This window comes from Strix aluco, chromosome 1 (assembly GCF_031877795.1).
Source record: "Strix aluco isolate bStrAlu1 chromosome 1, bStrAlu1.hap1, whole genome shotgun sequence".
NCBI lineage: Eukaryota > Metazoa > Chordata > Aves > Strigiformes > Strigidae > Strix > Strix aluco.
In genome coordinates, this window is record NC_133931.1 from 68569328 (window position 1) to 68586931 (window position 17604).

The 17604-nt window shown below is 40.4% G+C and overlaps 1 protein-coding gene across 1 annotated transcript in view; it reads right to left on the reverse strand.

The window, feature by feature from the left end:
* Positions 1-4807: 4807 nt before the first annotated feature.
* Positions 4808-17604, reverse strand: part of GALNT12 (polypeptide N-acetylgalactosaminyltransferase 12) — a 49598-nt gene continuing 36801 nt past the window's right edge. Inside the window, exons 8-10 of the mRNA XM_074847913.1 lie at positions 16065-16178; positions 9208-9363; positions 4808-6566 (exon numbers count right to left, since the gene is read on the reverse strand). Coding sequence (XP_074704014.1) covers positions 6429-6566; positions 9208-9363; positions 16065-16178 — 408 coding nt within the window. The 3' untranslated portion in view covers positions 4808-6428. The remainder of the gene's footprint in view (positions 6567-9207; positions 9364-16064; positions 16179-17604) is intronic.

Below are 17604 nucleotides of genomic sequence, written 5' to 3' on the forward strand. Positions count from 1 at the left end.
CCAGGCCTCGAGGACAGGCACCTGTCTCCATGACTCTGTTATTCTATTAATATACAAAGGAAGGGAAAGATACATTCATCACATCAGGTCTTGGAGACAGACACCTGCATGACATGACTCTGTTGTTCTATTCACATACAAAGGAAGGGAAAGACACATTCAAGATAGCTACATCCTCCATGCATATTTCATTAGGGGTTACATACTGAGTTAACAGTTTCAGTTCAGGGCCTGTTGCTCAGGCTTCAACACTTCCACCTTTTACATTGGACTAGGTGGTTTGTTATAACTTAGTATAATACCTGTTAGCACAATGGTTATCAGTTATAAAATATACAGTATTCATCTATAGGTCAACTCTGGCTTGGGCCTATTGTCCAAGCGCCTTAGCACTTCAGCCCCTCACTACAAAAAGGACATTGAATTACTCGAGCGTGTCCAGAGAAGGGCAACGAAGCTGGTGAAGGGTCTGGAGCACATATCGTACGAGGAGCGGCTGAGGGAACTGGGGTTGTTTAGTCTGGAGAAGAGGAGGCTGAGGGGAGACCTCATCACCCTCTACAACTACCTGAAAGGAGGTTGCAGAGAGCTGGGGATGAGTCTCTTCAACCAAGTAATAAGTGATAGGACAAGAGGGAATGGCCTCGAATTGCGCCAGGGAAGGTTTAGACTGTGTATTAGGAAGTATTTCTTTACAGAACGGGTTGTTAGGCGTTGGAATGGGCTGCCCAGGGAGGTGGTGGAGTCCCCATCCCTGGAGGTGTTTAAGAGTCGAGTCGACATAGCGCTGAGGGATATGGTGTAGTTGGGATCTGCCAGTGCTAGGTTAATGGTTGGACTAGATGATCTTCAAGGTCCTTTCCAACCTAGATGATTCTGTTCTGTTCTGTTCAGATACACTGAGGCTCAATTTAGATTTAACAAAGAACTTTATTTCTGACAAATATTTCATTTGCAATCCTATAAAAAAACATTCATGTTGTACACATGTAAGTTTCCAACATGATATATACATAGAGTCATATTTTGTAAACCCTGCTTCTTTCCAATCCTCATCACTGAGAAATTTCTTCTTTCATAGGTACTATCCTTTGTTTATGCATAACAGATGCCCAGGTAACAGCTCATTTTAAATAAAAGGAGACCTAAAGGAAAATTGCATCAAGCTGCTTATTAAAGATCATGTCAGATACAGCTGCTTACCCAGCTGCATTTTTTTTTTCCTTAGAAATCCCCAGAATATTTTGCTACCATGAAATTGTTGAAGTGCATCCCCTAGGATGAAATCCTCTAAAGTAGCACATATCCTTTACCTGTTATGCAAAAAGGCTTTATATTCTTATTTGGTGATCTACACCAGATACCCTCTGTATCTGTTTATTCCACCAGTTCACAAGAATTGTAAATCCTGTTCTTTGATTGAAAATCAAATGTCACTTTCTTCCCAGCATGTTACCCAGTCACTTCAGCATTTCAATCACATGTATCCTTCAACTATATTTCAGTAAAAACAGTTATGTCAAGTATCATCCCACTAATAACAATTTCCAATTTCTCTCTGTTATTACTAGGTCTTCTCACAGTGTATGCACAGTTAACATTTTTGTTCTTTATAGATTCTTTATATTTGCTCATCGGAGAGTACTAATTCATTAATTTCAGGTATCTGTACTGGTATGACTCCCTTGACCACTTTTTCTTCACCTGCAAGTTAAATATCTTCAGAGCATGGACAAGTTCAAGAAACTCAGAAAACTGATTTTTTCCTTATGACCAAGAAAGAAATTGCATCTGCTACAAGTCCTCTCCCACTGTGGGAGATGCTCTGATGCTACATGAAACATGTAATGCTGCCCATCAAGCCAGTGACTCACTTCCTGCATCTTCCATCTTCTTTCCTCTTGCTTTTGGAGTTAGGAGAAGTCACAGAGAAGGTCCTGCCCTGTTTTTGTCTTCAACCCCCTTTGGAAATCCTGGAAGCCTCTGAAAGTCTGTCATCTACAGCCACATCATTCCTGTCAGTGCTGACTAGGACTGGTCTAAACAGGCTTTGTCTATTCATATAAACGTCAGTAACGGATGGAAAAAAAGACTGAAAACTGTTGATTTGGGCATAGTAATTTTAGTATTGCATATACATACATAACTGTTTTCCTTGGTAAATGGGAAGTGAAAGAATACTGCGATGCTCTAATTCAAACCCAGCTATTACTGTTGCAGTCAGCTGCTAGCACCCCAACAGAGCTCTGCTATCCCTCTCTTCCCTCCCTCCCAAGGACTGTCCCACCTACCTCAGCTAACTTGCTAGCATAGTCAAACCGTCTTTGTTATGAGCCTCTACAGCATCCTGAAACACTGCCAAAACCCCCCACAGTTTCAAGTGTATATATACAACTGCATGATCCTAACTCTATAGTCTCTCTAGATATCTTGATTGCTATGTCTTTACATCAGGGTATCAGCACAAAGCTCAACTTCAAATTAATCTCCATATCTAAAGGCTTTAAGAGAGCCAAATGAAATGAAAAGACCATCAGCTTTTGCATTACCAACCCAGCAGTATCACTGTGTAACTGCCTGTGTTTTCATACATAGGGAATAGGAGCACAACCAACCAATGTGAATTTCCCCTTCCAGTAAATCTTATCACTTCCTATAACAAAAATTGAACACAGTTTTGAGTCTTTGTTTCAGCAGAGCTAGCAAGAAATGCTGCTTCCAATTCATGTTGACCGATGCGAATACAGTAATAACTGTTGTTCCTGGTGTTTGTGCAAGCTCTAACAATCCTCCATTATAAAGGTTTGGTCAAGACTGCACATACAGAGATTTTCGTGGTTTATTTCTTAGAAGGAAGGTTCATATACTGTCTTCTGCTGAAGTGAAAAGCCAGTAAGTTCTAGTTCACATCAAAGACCCACAACGTTTAAATGAAAGGAGAATGGTAGAAGAATAAAAGAAAAAAAATTACCTGATGAGTTCAAAGAAATGTGGTAAAGAACTAGGCACCAGACTGCAATCTGGATTGCAATTTATTATTTTTTTCATAAAGGAATACAAAGACTAAGAAATAAGCATTTTTAAAATGAATTCTTTTATTAATTCCAAAAAATCAGCAAGTTCAATCAGTGCTTACAACCCCAAATTCTCATTTTGGGGATAATACCATCAGGTAATTTATTAAAGACTCCTTGCATATTACTACTCCCCTCACAAGGTGTATTCAGCACAGGAGATGGAAAATTGGGAAAACATTTTGCACAGTTTAGTTTTGTGAAATACTTCTCCTGGCTTAATCTTCTGTGCCAAGTATGCCCCATATCTAGGGACATCCAAGGAACATCAGACAAGGGGAAGGGAAGGAACCTGGGAGAATACAAAATCATGCTGATCCAGTATAACGCCTAAAAAAGGCTAGTAAACACAGGATGGGTTGTATTTTTAGATAGGCTATCAGGAAGAAATAAAATCCATTTGAAAGACAGATTTCCTCATCTCTATCCTAGAATTTTATGTGACGTACTGTGCACTGGGACGATACCTTCATAGGAAAATTTGTTCAGTTGATCTCTCTGTATTTAAAAAATGTCCTTTCTTTTTTTGAACAGAGTGATGGTACAAAATGGAAGAAGGACCCTTGACATTTCCCAGTTTGTGCTGCCAGTATCCCATTATTTCAATCTAAGGTTATCAAGAAGCTTGAGTTGCAAGTTTTGGCTTTATGGGTGCTTCACATGGTTAGTTGCAAAGGGGAAAAGAAACACATGGCTCTAAGTATAAAAAGGAAAATGAATACTAAGAAAGGGGTGACCTACTGGCTCTTGATTTGGACCATGTGGAAAGTGTTCCTCTCTCTTTTTCAAAGAGAGCCCTAGGAGGCCAGAACCAGATGAAGTATTGATTTGTGACTGAAGTCCTCCAATTTTTCCATTTCTGTGAGGGATCCAGCCCCTTCTCTGCTCAGGAGAAGCCCAAAGTCCACCATCCATTCCTCAGCAGGTAGCCCTGACCTCCCGCAAAGGAAGTCTGAAGCTGTGCATTGTGACTCAGACGCTTGATGGAGTCCTTCAGCCTCAAAACCTGAAGCCAAACATTATACAATTCCAGTGAGTTGAGAAATGATATCAAGGAGGAAAAAGGGTAAGTAGATAGACTAAAAGACCAACATAAGGGGAGCAAGCTGGTGATGTTGCTACGCTCAGTGTCTGTTTTTGAACTCAACATAAGTGTGTTTGCCTAGCAAATATGCAACCCAAGCTAGCAGGTTCGCAGGTATATGAGAAAACAGCTCAGCTGCATGTCACCAGAAGACCAAAACATCAATACAGCCCTCTAAAACAAATGCAGAGTGGGAAGACGTATGGAAAATAATTTCCAATTACTAAGTTTCACTTGCATACCACCACCTGATGATGGAATCCTGAAACTAAAAAACTAAACTCATTGACCATGGAGGTCAATGAGAGTTTTGTCTACAACTGTAATAGCTGGGCTCTCATTAACTTACTAATGTAATTCAATCAAGAGTCAAAAAGGCAAATCAGAAATTAATAGAAAATCCTTGCTGTGTTGCTGGAGCTATCACAGCAGCCACCCAGTTTTGATTTGTGACTCCACAAAGTGCACACCACTGCTGCTAACAGGTGTACAGAAGCATTACTGAGTTCAGGAAAGGAAAGTTGAGAGACCGTAAAATAAAGCTGTCTTCTCCCAGGTGCTGCAGGGATCAGAGCCTAAGAGATCAGAACAATGATTAAAACCACTGACCGCAAGAAAAAAAATAGTTGTAAACACAGTTCCCACTCTACCGAATCACAAAATATTTTATTAATTCTAACATCAATTTCATCAGTCCATCCCACAGAGACAAAACTGTAAAGGTGCTCACAAAAACATTCTATCTACACATGAGTTTAGAAAGACCTCTGAAGAACCTACATACGCATCTCCTACAGGCAGAAACCCAGTCCCACACCCTAATCATATAAATAGGTATGCTAAAATGGCATGAGCTTATGAGAATTCAAAGAAAAGGCTGTACATTTTTAATAGAAAACATGAACAAAGGCAAATAACAAAACACATCCAAAAGTAATCGAAACAGATGCCAAGACTTCTGAGGGGGAAAAGGTTGAAATTTTCTAAACATAAGCATACCTCTAGCTGATACAGAAAGAAACTTTCCTTATGAGCTGAAACCCTTTTAATCAACATTGTAATGATGATGGTCAATGACAAAATAGATTGCTGTACACACTACTTGTCTGACTGGGTAAGGCAGGTCCCACACCATGGCAGAAAACATCTTGTACGGGTGCAGATTGAACCCCATGTTTTCAATAGGGATGTAAGTGTTGACATGGCCAACTTATCAGAAAAGGAGTCCCAAAATGCAAGTTATACCTGAAAGACAACCCTTTTTGTAATAATATCAGTTGCCTATCATATCAATGAGTTGCAAAAACATTTTTGTTCATATAATCATTTTTACATGAACCATTTAAACTTTTACAATTTAAAGAAAGATACAGTTTCTTAGATTCATTTTCTCTAACTGTAATTTTGAAATTTGTCGAAAGAATTATTGCTGGGTCTGATCTTGCAAGTTTACGAATGTTGAAAATCCACATCACGTTAAAGTAAGTTGTGCAGTCTGGGACACAGTCACATAGCTAGATCCATGTGAACCTAAATAACTTTCCCCAGAGCATCACCTTTAAATATCGTTGTCTTATTTAAGATGAGAAAATCCCCATTTTACTCCAAAACCAGACTTAAGCATGATTAGAAACTCGTCAAGTGCCATGAGCATCTAAAATTGTCACAACATTTAATGTATAGTATTGTCAAGCATGTGCAATCTGTATGCATCTAGATTGTTATTTGTGCAAAAACATGCAGACCTACTCTGCCTTCATGTGCAAATCCACACAGTGAGGGTTTTGTGGTAGTCACTTAGGGCAGAATCTGGCCTACGCTTACTTTCTTGGTATTTAAAAGACAAGAAGAATTACTAACTAGTATCTGTTAAAAGGCCCAACTGCAGAATGTTTTAGTAGAAAAATAAACATTTTAAGTTATTGGCAGATAACATTAGTGCAATTATTTTGACTGCCTTACTTTCACACAGTAGATTCAAAAATATAGTCACTTGTGTAAAGAAACTAAGACACTTCAGAAGCAGTTATGTAGCTGCCAAAGAGAGAAAAGGAGCAGATTCTGTAGCATGATATAACCACTGGACCTACTTTACGTAGCTCTCAATGCTTAGTGCCTTTTAATGCTCCAGAAAATGAAATCCAAGGCTTGTAAACTAATTACAGTTCTTTCCATACAAAAATATATCACTTATGTGATTTTCAAAAGGCTAACTGCTGACTAGAAAGAGCTCATTTTCATATTCAGCTATATCCTAGATGACATCTCAATCAACTTCTTTCTTTGAAGAACCATTTTTGGTAGTCCGAGTTGGTACACGGTCGTAACAATGGTGCTGGGTTACCATTGTAAGCATTTGACTCTGCTTGTATGCACTTCTGGGTTTGTAGATGAAACAAGGTACCATCCTACAAAAGACATAAATAATTTTTGCTTTTCAGGTCCTAAAAATTACAGGCATATCACTGTGTTTTAAAAGTAACAGAAAACATTAATAACAAATAAATACCACACATATCCTTTTCATGAGGCCATGCAGTGAAGCCAAAATGCCTAATTTGAGGATCTCTGAAACTTTATCAGAAGACCCTACTTTTAAACTTACATTAGCATTGCTTTAGAGTGATCAGTGTCTTAACGTCTAAGCCCGTAAAGGATGTGCTAACTTTATTCACTTTCATTGCCTTTTGTTACTGCACCAGAATATAGTCAGAGAAGATCAAAGCCAAGTACAGGCATTACCCAAATTCATCAACTTATTACACATCCTGCAAGTAAAATGTAACTATTGTTAGGCAAGTGTAGATGTGGGATATATTTTTAGCAAAAAAAAAAAAAAAATCCCCTTTCTTCACAGGGTTTAGTTTTAGTGGAAAAGGCAAAAGTATTTAAGCATGCCCCTTGCCTGCAGATATGTGAGGAGTTAGCTTGCCTTGCCGGAAGACAGCACAGCTGCCTGAGAGGTGTAAGGTCTGACAGGCCCCCACATTCAGACTCCCTAAAGAATACATTTTGAGGCCTCAGGCCCTCCTATTATGGGAGTCTCCAAGAACATTTCATATCCAGTTCACGACACTTGCTCCAATCCAGGAGCACTGACAACTAGGATAGCAAGCTGCAAGAAGGCAGCATAGCCAGCTGTGGAGAACTGCCCTGCTCTGAGACCGTTCCTTTGGCCCGGGTGACACTCCCACATGTAACCATTTCCAAAGCCTCTGGCAGCTTCCAAAGAAAAATGCCCTGTTTCTGAGCATAACCCTGACTCCTTTGAAAGTCTGCTCCTTCCGTCGTCAGGAGTGTCGCACTAATTGTGCCTTGAGCCGCAGCCCCTGATGTCCAGCAGTGTGTGCTTGCTCACGGGTTTGCTGACAGACTTAGCTGCTGAATGACTTTCCCATTTCTGTCACGATAACTCAAATTTTTGAGTGGACTAATCAGTATCGTATCTGCCTCACTCGTTTTTCACTCAGTGCCCGTAAGAACTTAATTCTTGCCAAGCTGCTGGGAAGGCTATTCAAATCTTTGATTATGCTACATCCATAAGGACAGCTTTTCCAGTGTCTGACACTTCTCCACACAAAGCAAGAGAAATACGGTACTGACATCTCACCCATCACTTGCCTTGAAAGGTGGGGACTGGTGATTCTGATTTAATGCAAAAAGAAGAGGAGGAATCAGAGCAGAGCAGTACATTCAAATCACAGAGACACAAATTCATCATGAGAAAGAAAGAGGATGTATTATCTGAAACTTTGGGAATTATTTTAAAAATTAATGGTTAGGAATGCAGTGGAAACACATGTTACAAAACTGTGTTTTCTCAATTATTTCCTGAAGTGACTGAGGGTCACTCAATATATGTCATCTTAGGGATTAATGCATACGGCCTTGAAAAATTTTGTTAAATGTCAGCATTAAAAATGAAATGTCATTTATAAAGTCAGCCTTTTAAATATTTTGTTTTACTCAGTAATATCACTGTGAACTTCAGTCTGGACTAGATTTAGTGAACGGACAATAGTTCTCACATTCTTCTGTAGAATTTACTCTGCCATCTATCACTGGTGGTAGTATCTAAGCATGAAATTTGTCAACCATGGAGCCTCTAAAAGTTTAGATGCATTATGCAGACACATTATGTAAATATACCATTTTGATATATTATGTGACCTTTTCCTTTAACCAAATAATAACACTCCAGAACCTGACCAAGGCCATCATTTTTCATCCAATTTATTTTCTCTCAGGCATCCCAGGAACTCCTTCAGAGATCAAAAACTACTGAACACAAGGTTTTCTAAGATCACATGTTATGTTTATTAAATATACTCCATACTTCTCACCCTTTGGGGTGTAGGCATTAAGGCTGAAGAAGAGAGGCACAGATCGGCTGAGACCCCACAGCCAGTAAGATGTGTCCTGTGTAGGGGCAGGAGTAGGGTGGAAGGTATTTTTTGATGGTGCATCAAATTACACAACTGCACATTACATTGCAGAAAAGCTCAGGGAGCAGTTCTGGTGCTCACGGGGAGGGTCATGAGAGATGGTTTGCAGAGCAGAAGCAGCTGCTCAAAAGCAGGGAAGAGTGTAAAGTAATGGTGGTATGAATACCGGGAAATAAAAGAAGTCAATGAAAGGAGAGCAGAAGTAGGCCAGCCATGAGACTGGCTTGGGAAGGGCTATATGGACGCACCTCAGTTCTCAGGAGAAGACAGTAGGGGTGAGATGTGAGAGAGAACTAAGCAGCTCGCAAAAAGTGCTAGATGCGGACAGGGCAAAGAGAGACCTCTGCCAACCTTCCCAACCCCTCTGAGGTTAAGAAGGGCACTTCCCTTCATCTCATCTTCCTATTCTTTATGACTGACATACTCTTCATGTATGCACTGCTTCTACCTGGTTCTATGTTCAGATATTAAAAACCAAGATATTTCTCCCAGAGATCTATGCAGGTGCCTGCATGATGTGTAGGCAGTAAGAAGAAAAAAACCTCAACAATTCTTCCACCCACTCTCACAAATAACCAAACCAAAACCAAGCAGACACACGTACCTCTCTAAAAACAAACCTCTGGTTTTCAGGAACACTGTGGACATTTTCTTGACACAAGTACATTGTCAGGTAGTCGGTCCCTGAATCGACTGCTGCACAGACTTCTGGCTGTCGGGTGTTGTAACGTATTTCATTATGGGATGTGTACTCAAAAAACTGCAAACCCAAGAGAAGAAACAAAGAACAACAGTCATTTCATATGTACACAAAGTATTTATAAAGGAGGATATACTAAGATACTATAATTAAGTTCACATATTAAAGTTACTGTCGTGGAGAGAAATTCTGCCAAAAATATTCAAGGAGCCTTAATTTCTGCTGTTTGCTTACTATTTTACAAAAATCAATCTCTCCACAACACTGCTTTACTCTGGTAGCACTTAAAAATGTATGAAATGTTGAATAAATGTCCTGGAAAACAGACATTCCAGCATTAAATAACTTACAAAATTCGACTGTAATATTCTACTTTCACATTCTAGATCATCCTTAAAAATAGGATGGAAAACAGTTTATAGCCTGACATTATGCCTTCTTAATTCAGTTGTCACAAAACAATGTTACTTTTAATTAAGGAGTTGCTCACTGCATAGTTCAAATGCAATTTGGTCAAGGTTCATTTCCAGTTACAAAATACTCAGGATGCATGGTGATTAGCATTTTATTATATAACATTTTAAGATACTATTTGAAGCAGATCAGCTACAGCTGCTTTTAATCATGAACAGAACTTTATTAAAGACAATTTACTGGCTTTGCTTTTTGTATAATACTCTACAGAGGTGTTCTGAACATGCTCTAAAATGTCTTGGCTTCCATAGCAATTATGGTTGAAGACTTCCTTAACGTTTTTGTATTTATCATGGACATTTGCCAGATTTTGGACTTCATTAAAGAGTAGCAGAGTTTGAGAGCTGTTTGTGTTTAGCACACTTGTAAATAATTTAGATGACTACAGTGCATGGATGTGTGTTTAGATCTGATTTAGGTTCTACTCAGTAGAGGAGAACTTTATACACGTCAAAAAATTGCTTGTTACCAATACTATAGCTGCATTAGCGGAAACCAATCAAAGGATGAGTGAGAGAAGGAATCCTCTTTTATTTTGTTTCACCCCTGGAGAAAGAGACTGTAAGGCCATGTGAAGCGGGCTGTACCAATTCAGAAATATTGTATATACTTGAACTTACCACAAAACCATCCTTAACAATCACCAAGGCTAATTATCCTTGAAAGAGAAACTGCAAATGGGGTTTTAATGTAAACAAGACCATGTGATTACAAAGTCTGCAGTCATCCATTTCCAGGTGTAAGAGCTCTGATCTAGATTACGCTGATGGTAGTTGTTTCATGAAATCTGTCCCTGCTTTTATCACAATCAGGAATTTCTCTGCTGAGGTGGCTGTCGCAGCCAAACACAGACCAGTGCTGTCCACTGCATCAGCCTGTAGAGCTTCATGGCCTTTTTTTTTTTTTTTCCTCCTGTCAGTGGTGCAAGTGACTGACCCCCCCAGAATTAACCTGTTTGACGCCATTCATTTGTGGTAAGCTGCAAAGGGAAGTGAGTACTTCAAGAAAGCTACTTCAAGTCTACCTGCCAACCTAATACCCAGGAGACCCCGATTTCCCCTTGAAACCTAGTGCTAGGACCTGTTCCTATGAGGTAGGCTGCACTACCTTTACGACATTTGCTTTATGCCAGAAATGTCTCATAATCAACAGAAGTCAATTGTGATAATACTGGCCCAATTTTTTTTTTTAAATTACTATTATTTTTTACCCTAATAGGCAGGGGCTATTCCCTGGGTCTTCAGGCTTTAGTTCCCAGGTTCAGTATCTGATTGGCATGTGGAAAGCCTGCTACTTTGGGCACCACAGTGAGCTACAAGGGCACTCATTTTAAGCCTACAACTCATGAATAACGAAAATGCTTCACTCCTGCTCGTTTGTGTCTGGATGGATAGTTTTTTACAGCTGCCACTTTTACAAGTCCACGTTTAGAGCCTTACTCATTAGTGGATTTATTAGATATAATAACTCTTTTCAGCAATTCATATTCGGCATCAGTGAAAGCCTGCAAGCTGCTGACTGTATGAGATGCATCAAGGGTAGATGGAGCAGCTACTAGGTCAGAGCGCTCCTTACTACTGATGTCCTTCCGGAATGGCCTCTCAAAGACTTGCAACAGATTTTGGAAGAGAAGAGCAAGTAAAATGGTTAATTTCCAGATAACATTAAGGATTACGGTTACAGTATTAGCAACCAAGCCCTCCTGCCTCCTTGCCCAATGAACATTATACAGTTCTTTACCCTATACTGCTTTAAATGGAATAAATACTTCAGGCTTTGGGCTTTTTCAAGCTCCGGTAATACATGATATAAATCTCTTCCTCCTGAAAAAGTGAATAGTGTTCTTTCCTTGCCCAGTGGCTTATGTGGACAGAAAGGAAGCATTTTCAAACTGATTCATGGCCCAGTAACTAGTAGCCTTACTGCATTTCTGTCCTTCAGAGAACCAGTAGATTCCCTTAAGTGCTACTGAGAAACTTGATAAGGCCTTTTATCCGGTGCCTACCATTTCTGAGCAATCTATGGGAATCTGAGCAATCCCAGCTGCATCAGTGCTCTGTGGTATGAGAGATGGAGGCAGATTTTGGATACCTCACCAGACCCTAAAAAACACCGTCATCCCTCTCTGTGCCTGGTTACTGCTCTTCTGCCTGCAGGAAGAAGTTTGCACTTGATGGGTAGAACCAGCAGAGAGGCTATACTAAGTCTGATACCCCTTTCGCAGAAAACCCAATGGCTTTGCTAAGCTTTTGTCTCTCCCTATTTGCCTCAAATCTATCAGTTGCAAATGGGAATATTGGGGGGTACTGTCAGACAAAGCAGGCTGCTTAGTGCCTTTCCCATCCTCTTACCATACCAGGTTGGCTTCCTGCCATCACACATTGGTGCCCTCTGTACCACTTCCCAGCCATAACAAGAAGGTCAATGGACTTTATGGGTGTTGAATTTCAAAGCCTTTCATTCTCATCTACTGGGGCAGACACTTCCACAAAACATCAGCAGCCTGAGGTACAAGCACCAACTAGCCAATATTTTGCATATTTTCTGCCTCTCTTCCATACACACTCAGCCCGTATTACAGTCATATCCTCACCTTCTTGCTATAATGGAACATACTAATTTTAAACAACCCACAGTTAGTTTTCTTACGGCTGACACAAAAGCAACTCAAAAGGACTAAAGGGTACCCTCTCACTTTGGCCATGGATTCAAGGAAAAATAGCAGCAAATTATCAGGGACCTTAGTTTTCTGAGAGTGGTTTTACTTACTGAGACATAAAATGGGAGCAGGTGCTGGCCTTTATAGATAATCGAGAGCACAGAGCTCTCTCCTCTCGACACAGTGAACACAGAGGTCACTCTCAGTGGAGAACTGCTTCCAGTGAAAAGAGCTTTTGCAGTTGTCCTCTACATAAACAGCCACCTGCCACTAGCATACCATGCCAGAGGATGGATGTACTGGAGTGTAAGACCAGTGGCTGACCAAGTTAACCTTCATTAACGTTAAATCCTATCAAGATGTTTTTGGAGAATAACTTTACTGAGCTGTACTCTTGAGGATAAACTTTATTCCTTGATACCATGAGACAGTGTGAATGTGCAGCAGGGAGTACTATTTGAGGAAGAAAGTGATGAATGCTGGAACAAAACTTGCAACAGGAGGAAGGGATGAGACAACTAGAGGATTAAAAACGGGAGCTAGCCAGGAAAGAAGAAAGGCACATGAAAAGGTGCAAAACATAACCTAGTGTAGGTAGTTACTGGTGAGGGGAGAGACAGAGCAAGGGAATTACAGAAAGACTGGGAGCCAGCCAGCATGGAAAATAAAGTGTTAAATAGCATGGAGTAGAGAAACTGGAGCTCTCTGTGACATGTGGTGTAGGACAGGAACGGGAGTGAAGCTTTGTAATGAGGGTTTGCTGCTAAAGCTGTAGAGCTTGGGATTAGGATGGCAGATTCCTTCCCAAGGGCAAAACAGAAGTTAAAGGCTGCCTGTTGTCAGCAAACATCTGTGAAACTGTGTGGTGAAGTGCCTTGCTCTCCTTAGCGTTGATATAACTAGAGGATGACCAGCCTTGTCACCATCAGTTCCATCAGCTGACAGTGGGGGATGTACATGTGGGAGATTGGACTGTTTCAGTCCTGCCACTGTCACCTGCCAACTGAGCTAAGGAATTCACACCACCAGCCTGTTACCTTTTAAGAACGACTGTCAAAAGGGACAGGAGATGGGAAGGAAATGGAGACAAATATCTTGCTGGTAGGTTTCACAGCTATTTGTGAGCCAGAAGAAGGAGGTGCAAATTCAGCAATCCTGACTTCCATTTCCCATCTCACTTGTGCTTCTATGTCTTGTCTTATTTTAGCTTCCCTCTGTTCCCTCACCCACAGCTCTTCCTGCTGTCCACTGTTCTTGCAACTACTACCTGTCACCCCTACTCATGCCCCCATTTGCCAACTAGTATCCCTGCCCCCATTTGCCAACTGGTATCTCTGCCCCCACATTCAGTCCCCCTGCCCCTTTCCACTAAAGGGGTCTCCAGTGATTCTGCTTGTTTCACACTCCCTTCCTGTAGCTTCTAACTGCTCCTTCCTCTGTCACACATTCCCTGCTCCTTGTCTGTTGCCCTACCTCTGTCCCAAACTACTTCTGCCCTCTGTCACCTTGGCCCCCTTTCACTTGCTCCCATGTCAGCCATCCCATGCCTTGTGCCCATATCACTAATATTGTTTTGCCCACTTCCTGTGTTTGGCCTTCCCTCCTCAGGCTCTGTAATTCTCTTGTGTCATCTCATATTTTCTTTTATCGGTTTATATTGCAGTCTGGTAGTTTCTCCATTTCTCCTTCCTCCTGCTGCCTGGATGTCAGCAGAGGGAGCACTAATTGCACAGCTCCAAGAGCATCACAGCTCTCAGTTGAGTGCCTGCTATTGCAGGTATGCAGAGACATAACAGTATTAATATCCAGTGATGTGGTATCTTTGCAGTAAATTCAGTTAATCTTTTAGTGCTACCTAAACAAAGGATAACTGTAAAAATGTCATCTCATGAGAATTCATCTCTGAATTGTACTCCTCTTTCGTTTTCACCTTTTATTCTATGTCATTATTTTTTCTTGGTGGAAGGGATAAAATTTAAATAAACTTTTTTGCTCAGAGCAATACAAAAAGATTCAACCCCTCTCCTCTCTCTAATCTGTAATGCAAGAAAAAAAAAAAAATCTATAAATACCTTTTGCATGTGAGCATGTAATCCCATACATGAAATACTTCTTAATCTACAAAACCAATCAACTCTTCCTCATAAGAAAGTGGCTTAACTAGGTTATCTGATTATGAACTTATCATCTATATAGGTGTATAGAAGTATGCTTTACTTGGGCATGGAGCTGAACTGAGGGGGTAAAATGGGTTGGCGTGGTACGGCTTAGCATTCTTGACATACATCTGTCAATACCAAGAACTTTGGCTTTTATGACACAAGATTCTCCTCCTGCCCTTCAGGACAGAAACATTAGGAAAGTTAAGACATAAACTAATAAATAATACTAACTAACAGTTCTAATACTTAAGACAATAAACTTGCTATCAGAAACAAATCTAGTTTCTTTTAAGATCCAAAGCACAGTGCTCAGGCTGTTGTTTTCCTTTTCTCATGTAAAATGCAATTCATATTAGAAGCTTTCTCCTCAATACAGATTTGGTTTTCAGTCCTGAAGCTTTTATATTTTTTTTAAAGCAGGATTCAGAAAAAGAACAGATACACTGCTTATATGCCACATCTCTGGTTCATTTCCAAACTTGTTTTTCCTTTCCTAATTGAATGTTTGGATTAATTTCCTTAAAAAAAACCTAGTCAAGCCACCCAAACTGTCACACAGTTATGCACTTACTCTCAACAAGACCCTGCATATTTCTTCACCCCTACAACTAGGGGCATGCCATATAGTCTAATCTGTTTTAGAAGCCAAAAATCAAGCTAGACAAGTACATGTTACATGTCACACATCAAACACCAAACCTCAATTCTAGAAGGTGGCCACTCAAAACCATGCAGAACAGCCATTATAGATTGGCACATGGTGCCCCAAACACTTTTACCACAGCGTTACGCAGACAGCTTTATGGCTATCATAACTAAACACTGCTGCACACAGTTTCAATCAGCATGGAGAAAGATAGCAGCAAGCATTTTCAACTTCAGAAGTCAAAACCAAGAGAACAAGAATGAAAGTATTAGAGGGGATCCCTGCTCTCCAGGATTGTGGATCCCAAGCCCAGGAGGACATTTCTGTAGAGTGGAGTACAGGGGAAAATGACATCCAAAAACCTCTTGCACAGTTAGACAAGCACCAAGAGGAAGAGGCACGATGACAGAGACAGGCTAGGTGATGTTTGCAATCTTATTAAGGGCTTTGGAGATGTGGACAGACAAAAGCCCAGAGATGTGCTGGTCTGCCCAAGACCAGCTGGAGGTGAGTGAACACTGGCCTATAAGCACTACAGCTGCACTGCTGTGCTATTAACCCCTGCTAATGAGCTCTGCGGAAAGGTATAATTAAGGTATGCATGAGTTCCCTGGTCTGGGTAGACACATCTTTAGAATGAAGAAAATCTAACCTGAAGATATATCAAAGTTAAAAGCATTCAGTGCAAGAACCAAAAGTAGATCTAAGATCACCTTGCTGTGACAACATATTCTCTCAGCCCTACTGCAATGCCTTTACCATACTTTTTTACATTACAACCACAGTGTTAGTCAAAATGAAAATAAAAAATGAATCTTACCTGATTTTGTCCCATGCCATGACACGGGTATAGTATGATCCTGTGTCCAGTTACTTGATGTTCATTTGCAGGGTTATAATCAAAACAGAAGTTTGCCATTCCTCTATTCTTCAGCTAATCAAAACAAAATAATATTTTAAAGTATTAATCCAAAGTAAGGAAGGTATACTGTAGTCACTTTACACCCATCCTGCTGGGCTGTGAGGTTTGTATCTCAGAGCTGGTGCAAATTAATGGGAATAGATCAAATGGATCCAATGGCAACATCTCTCTGACTAATGTGAAGTAAAACTGTTGGAACCATCCTGACCCTGGGCATTAAAGCAGCCAGACACAATGGCTTCCCTTAGAAGTGACACCATGTTCCAGTGTATTTGCAGATGAAGTAGACAGGAACTATGAAAAGCTATGCTGAAACCCAAAGAGCGAGCAATTCATGCAGAACAAGAGTGTCTGCCATGTCTTTCCCCCAGCCCAGGATCTACTTGTTCAATTTTCTTATGAAAAGAAGACTACATACTTTTCTCACTTCATCAAATGGGAGATATAAGAAGGATTAGTTTTTGAAAGGACTCCAGTACCCTCTTGAGGTTGAAAAGCAGACAGATTTTAAGACCAGAAATCATGAAAGTGGGCAAGATGTATCTTTGGAATGAGATACTAGGTGTGATATTAAACATTCTTTACTAGAGTTACTTATCTCTGACAGAATAGGTGCATAACTTTTAGATTAAATTTTAAAATATTGTTAGCTGGTTTTAAAAACATCAGGCTAATTAACAAGGATTTGCATTTAAGTATCCAGGAGGCAAAAGTAACTGAAAGTAAGTTAAGCAACGCCATAACAATTACTGACTCCTAGTATTAGCCACTTAACCAAATTTAAAATTACACAGAGCCAAACAGGTTCTGTAAACATAGGTTCAAGCTGAATGTCCCCATTAGGGAGTGTAATTATATCACAGACAAAAAGAATAAACAGAGTAAATCTCAGAAGAGTTACTCAGCAAGGTGTAATTTCACCGCTCTTCCCTAGTCACGATAATTGTATCCCCAGTTCTTAATGTGGAGAATGAACGGACATGAAGGGATTGCAGAAGGCTAAAACCAAACAAACAAGACAAACCTCACAGGACCCACCACAGAGCAAACCACACAAGCTGGAAAATTAAATACTTGTGTTCTACATATATTTTGCTTTCCCAACTTCTACTTTTATTGCTAGCTGACGTCTTCTTTCCACTGCTTTGTGCCCACTCCTGCTGAAAGACAGCCAAAATCTCAGTGCTCTGCACGCCTGGGCTGCCAGCCCAAGGCAACAGCAATACACTGGGGGGCTGGGGAGGACCACCGAGCCGCCACAGCTTGGGGCCCCTTGCAGGGCTCCTGGAGCTGTGAGGCTCTCCTGTCGGAGCCAAATGTATAAGTGTAGGACTGAAACTCTACCCTTACCGGCTTTGCCTCTTAATTCCTCTCTGAACATGTTTCCACTATGCATTTGGTGTAATTTTTCAGTACTGGATAAACTAGCATCTGAATT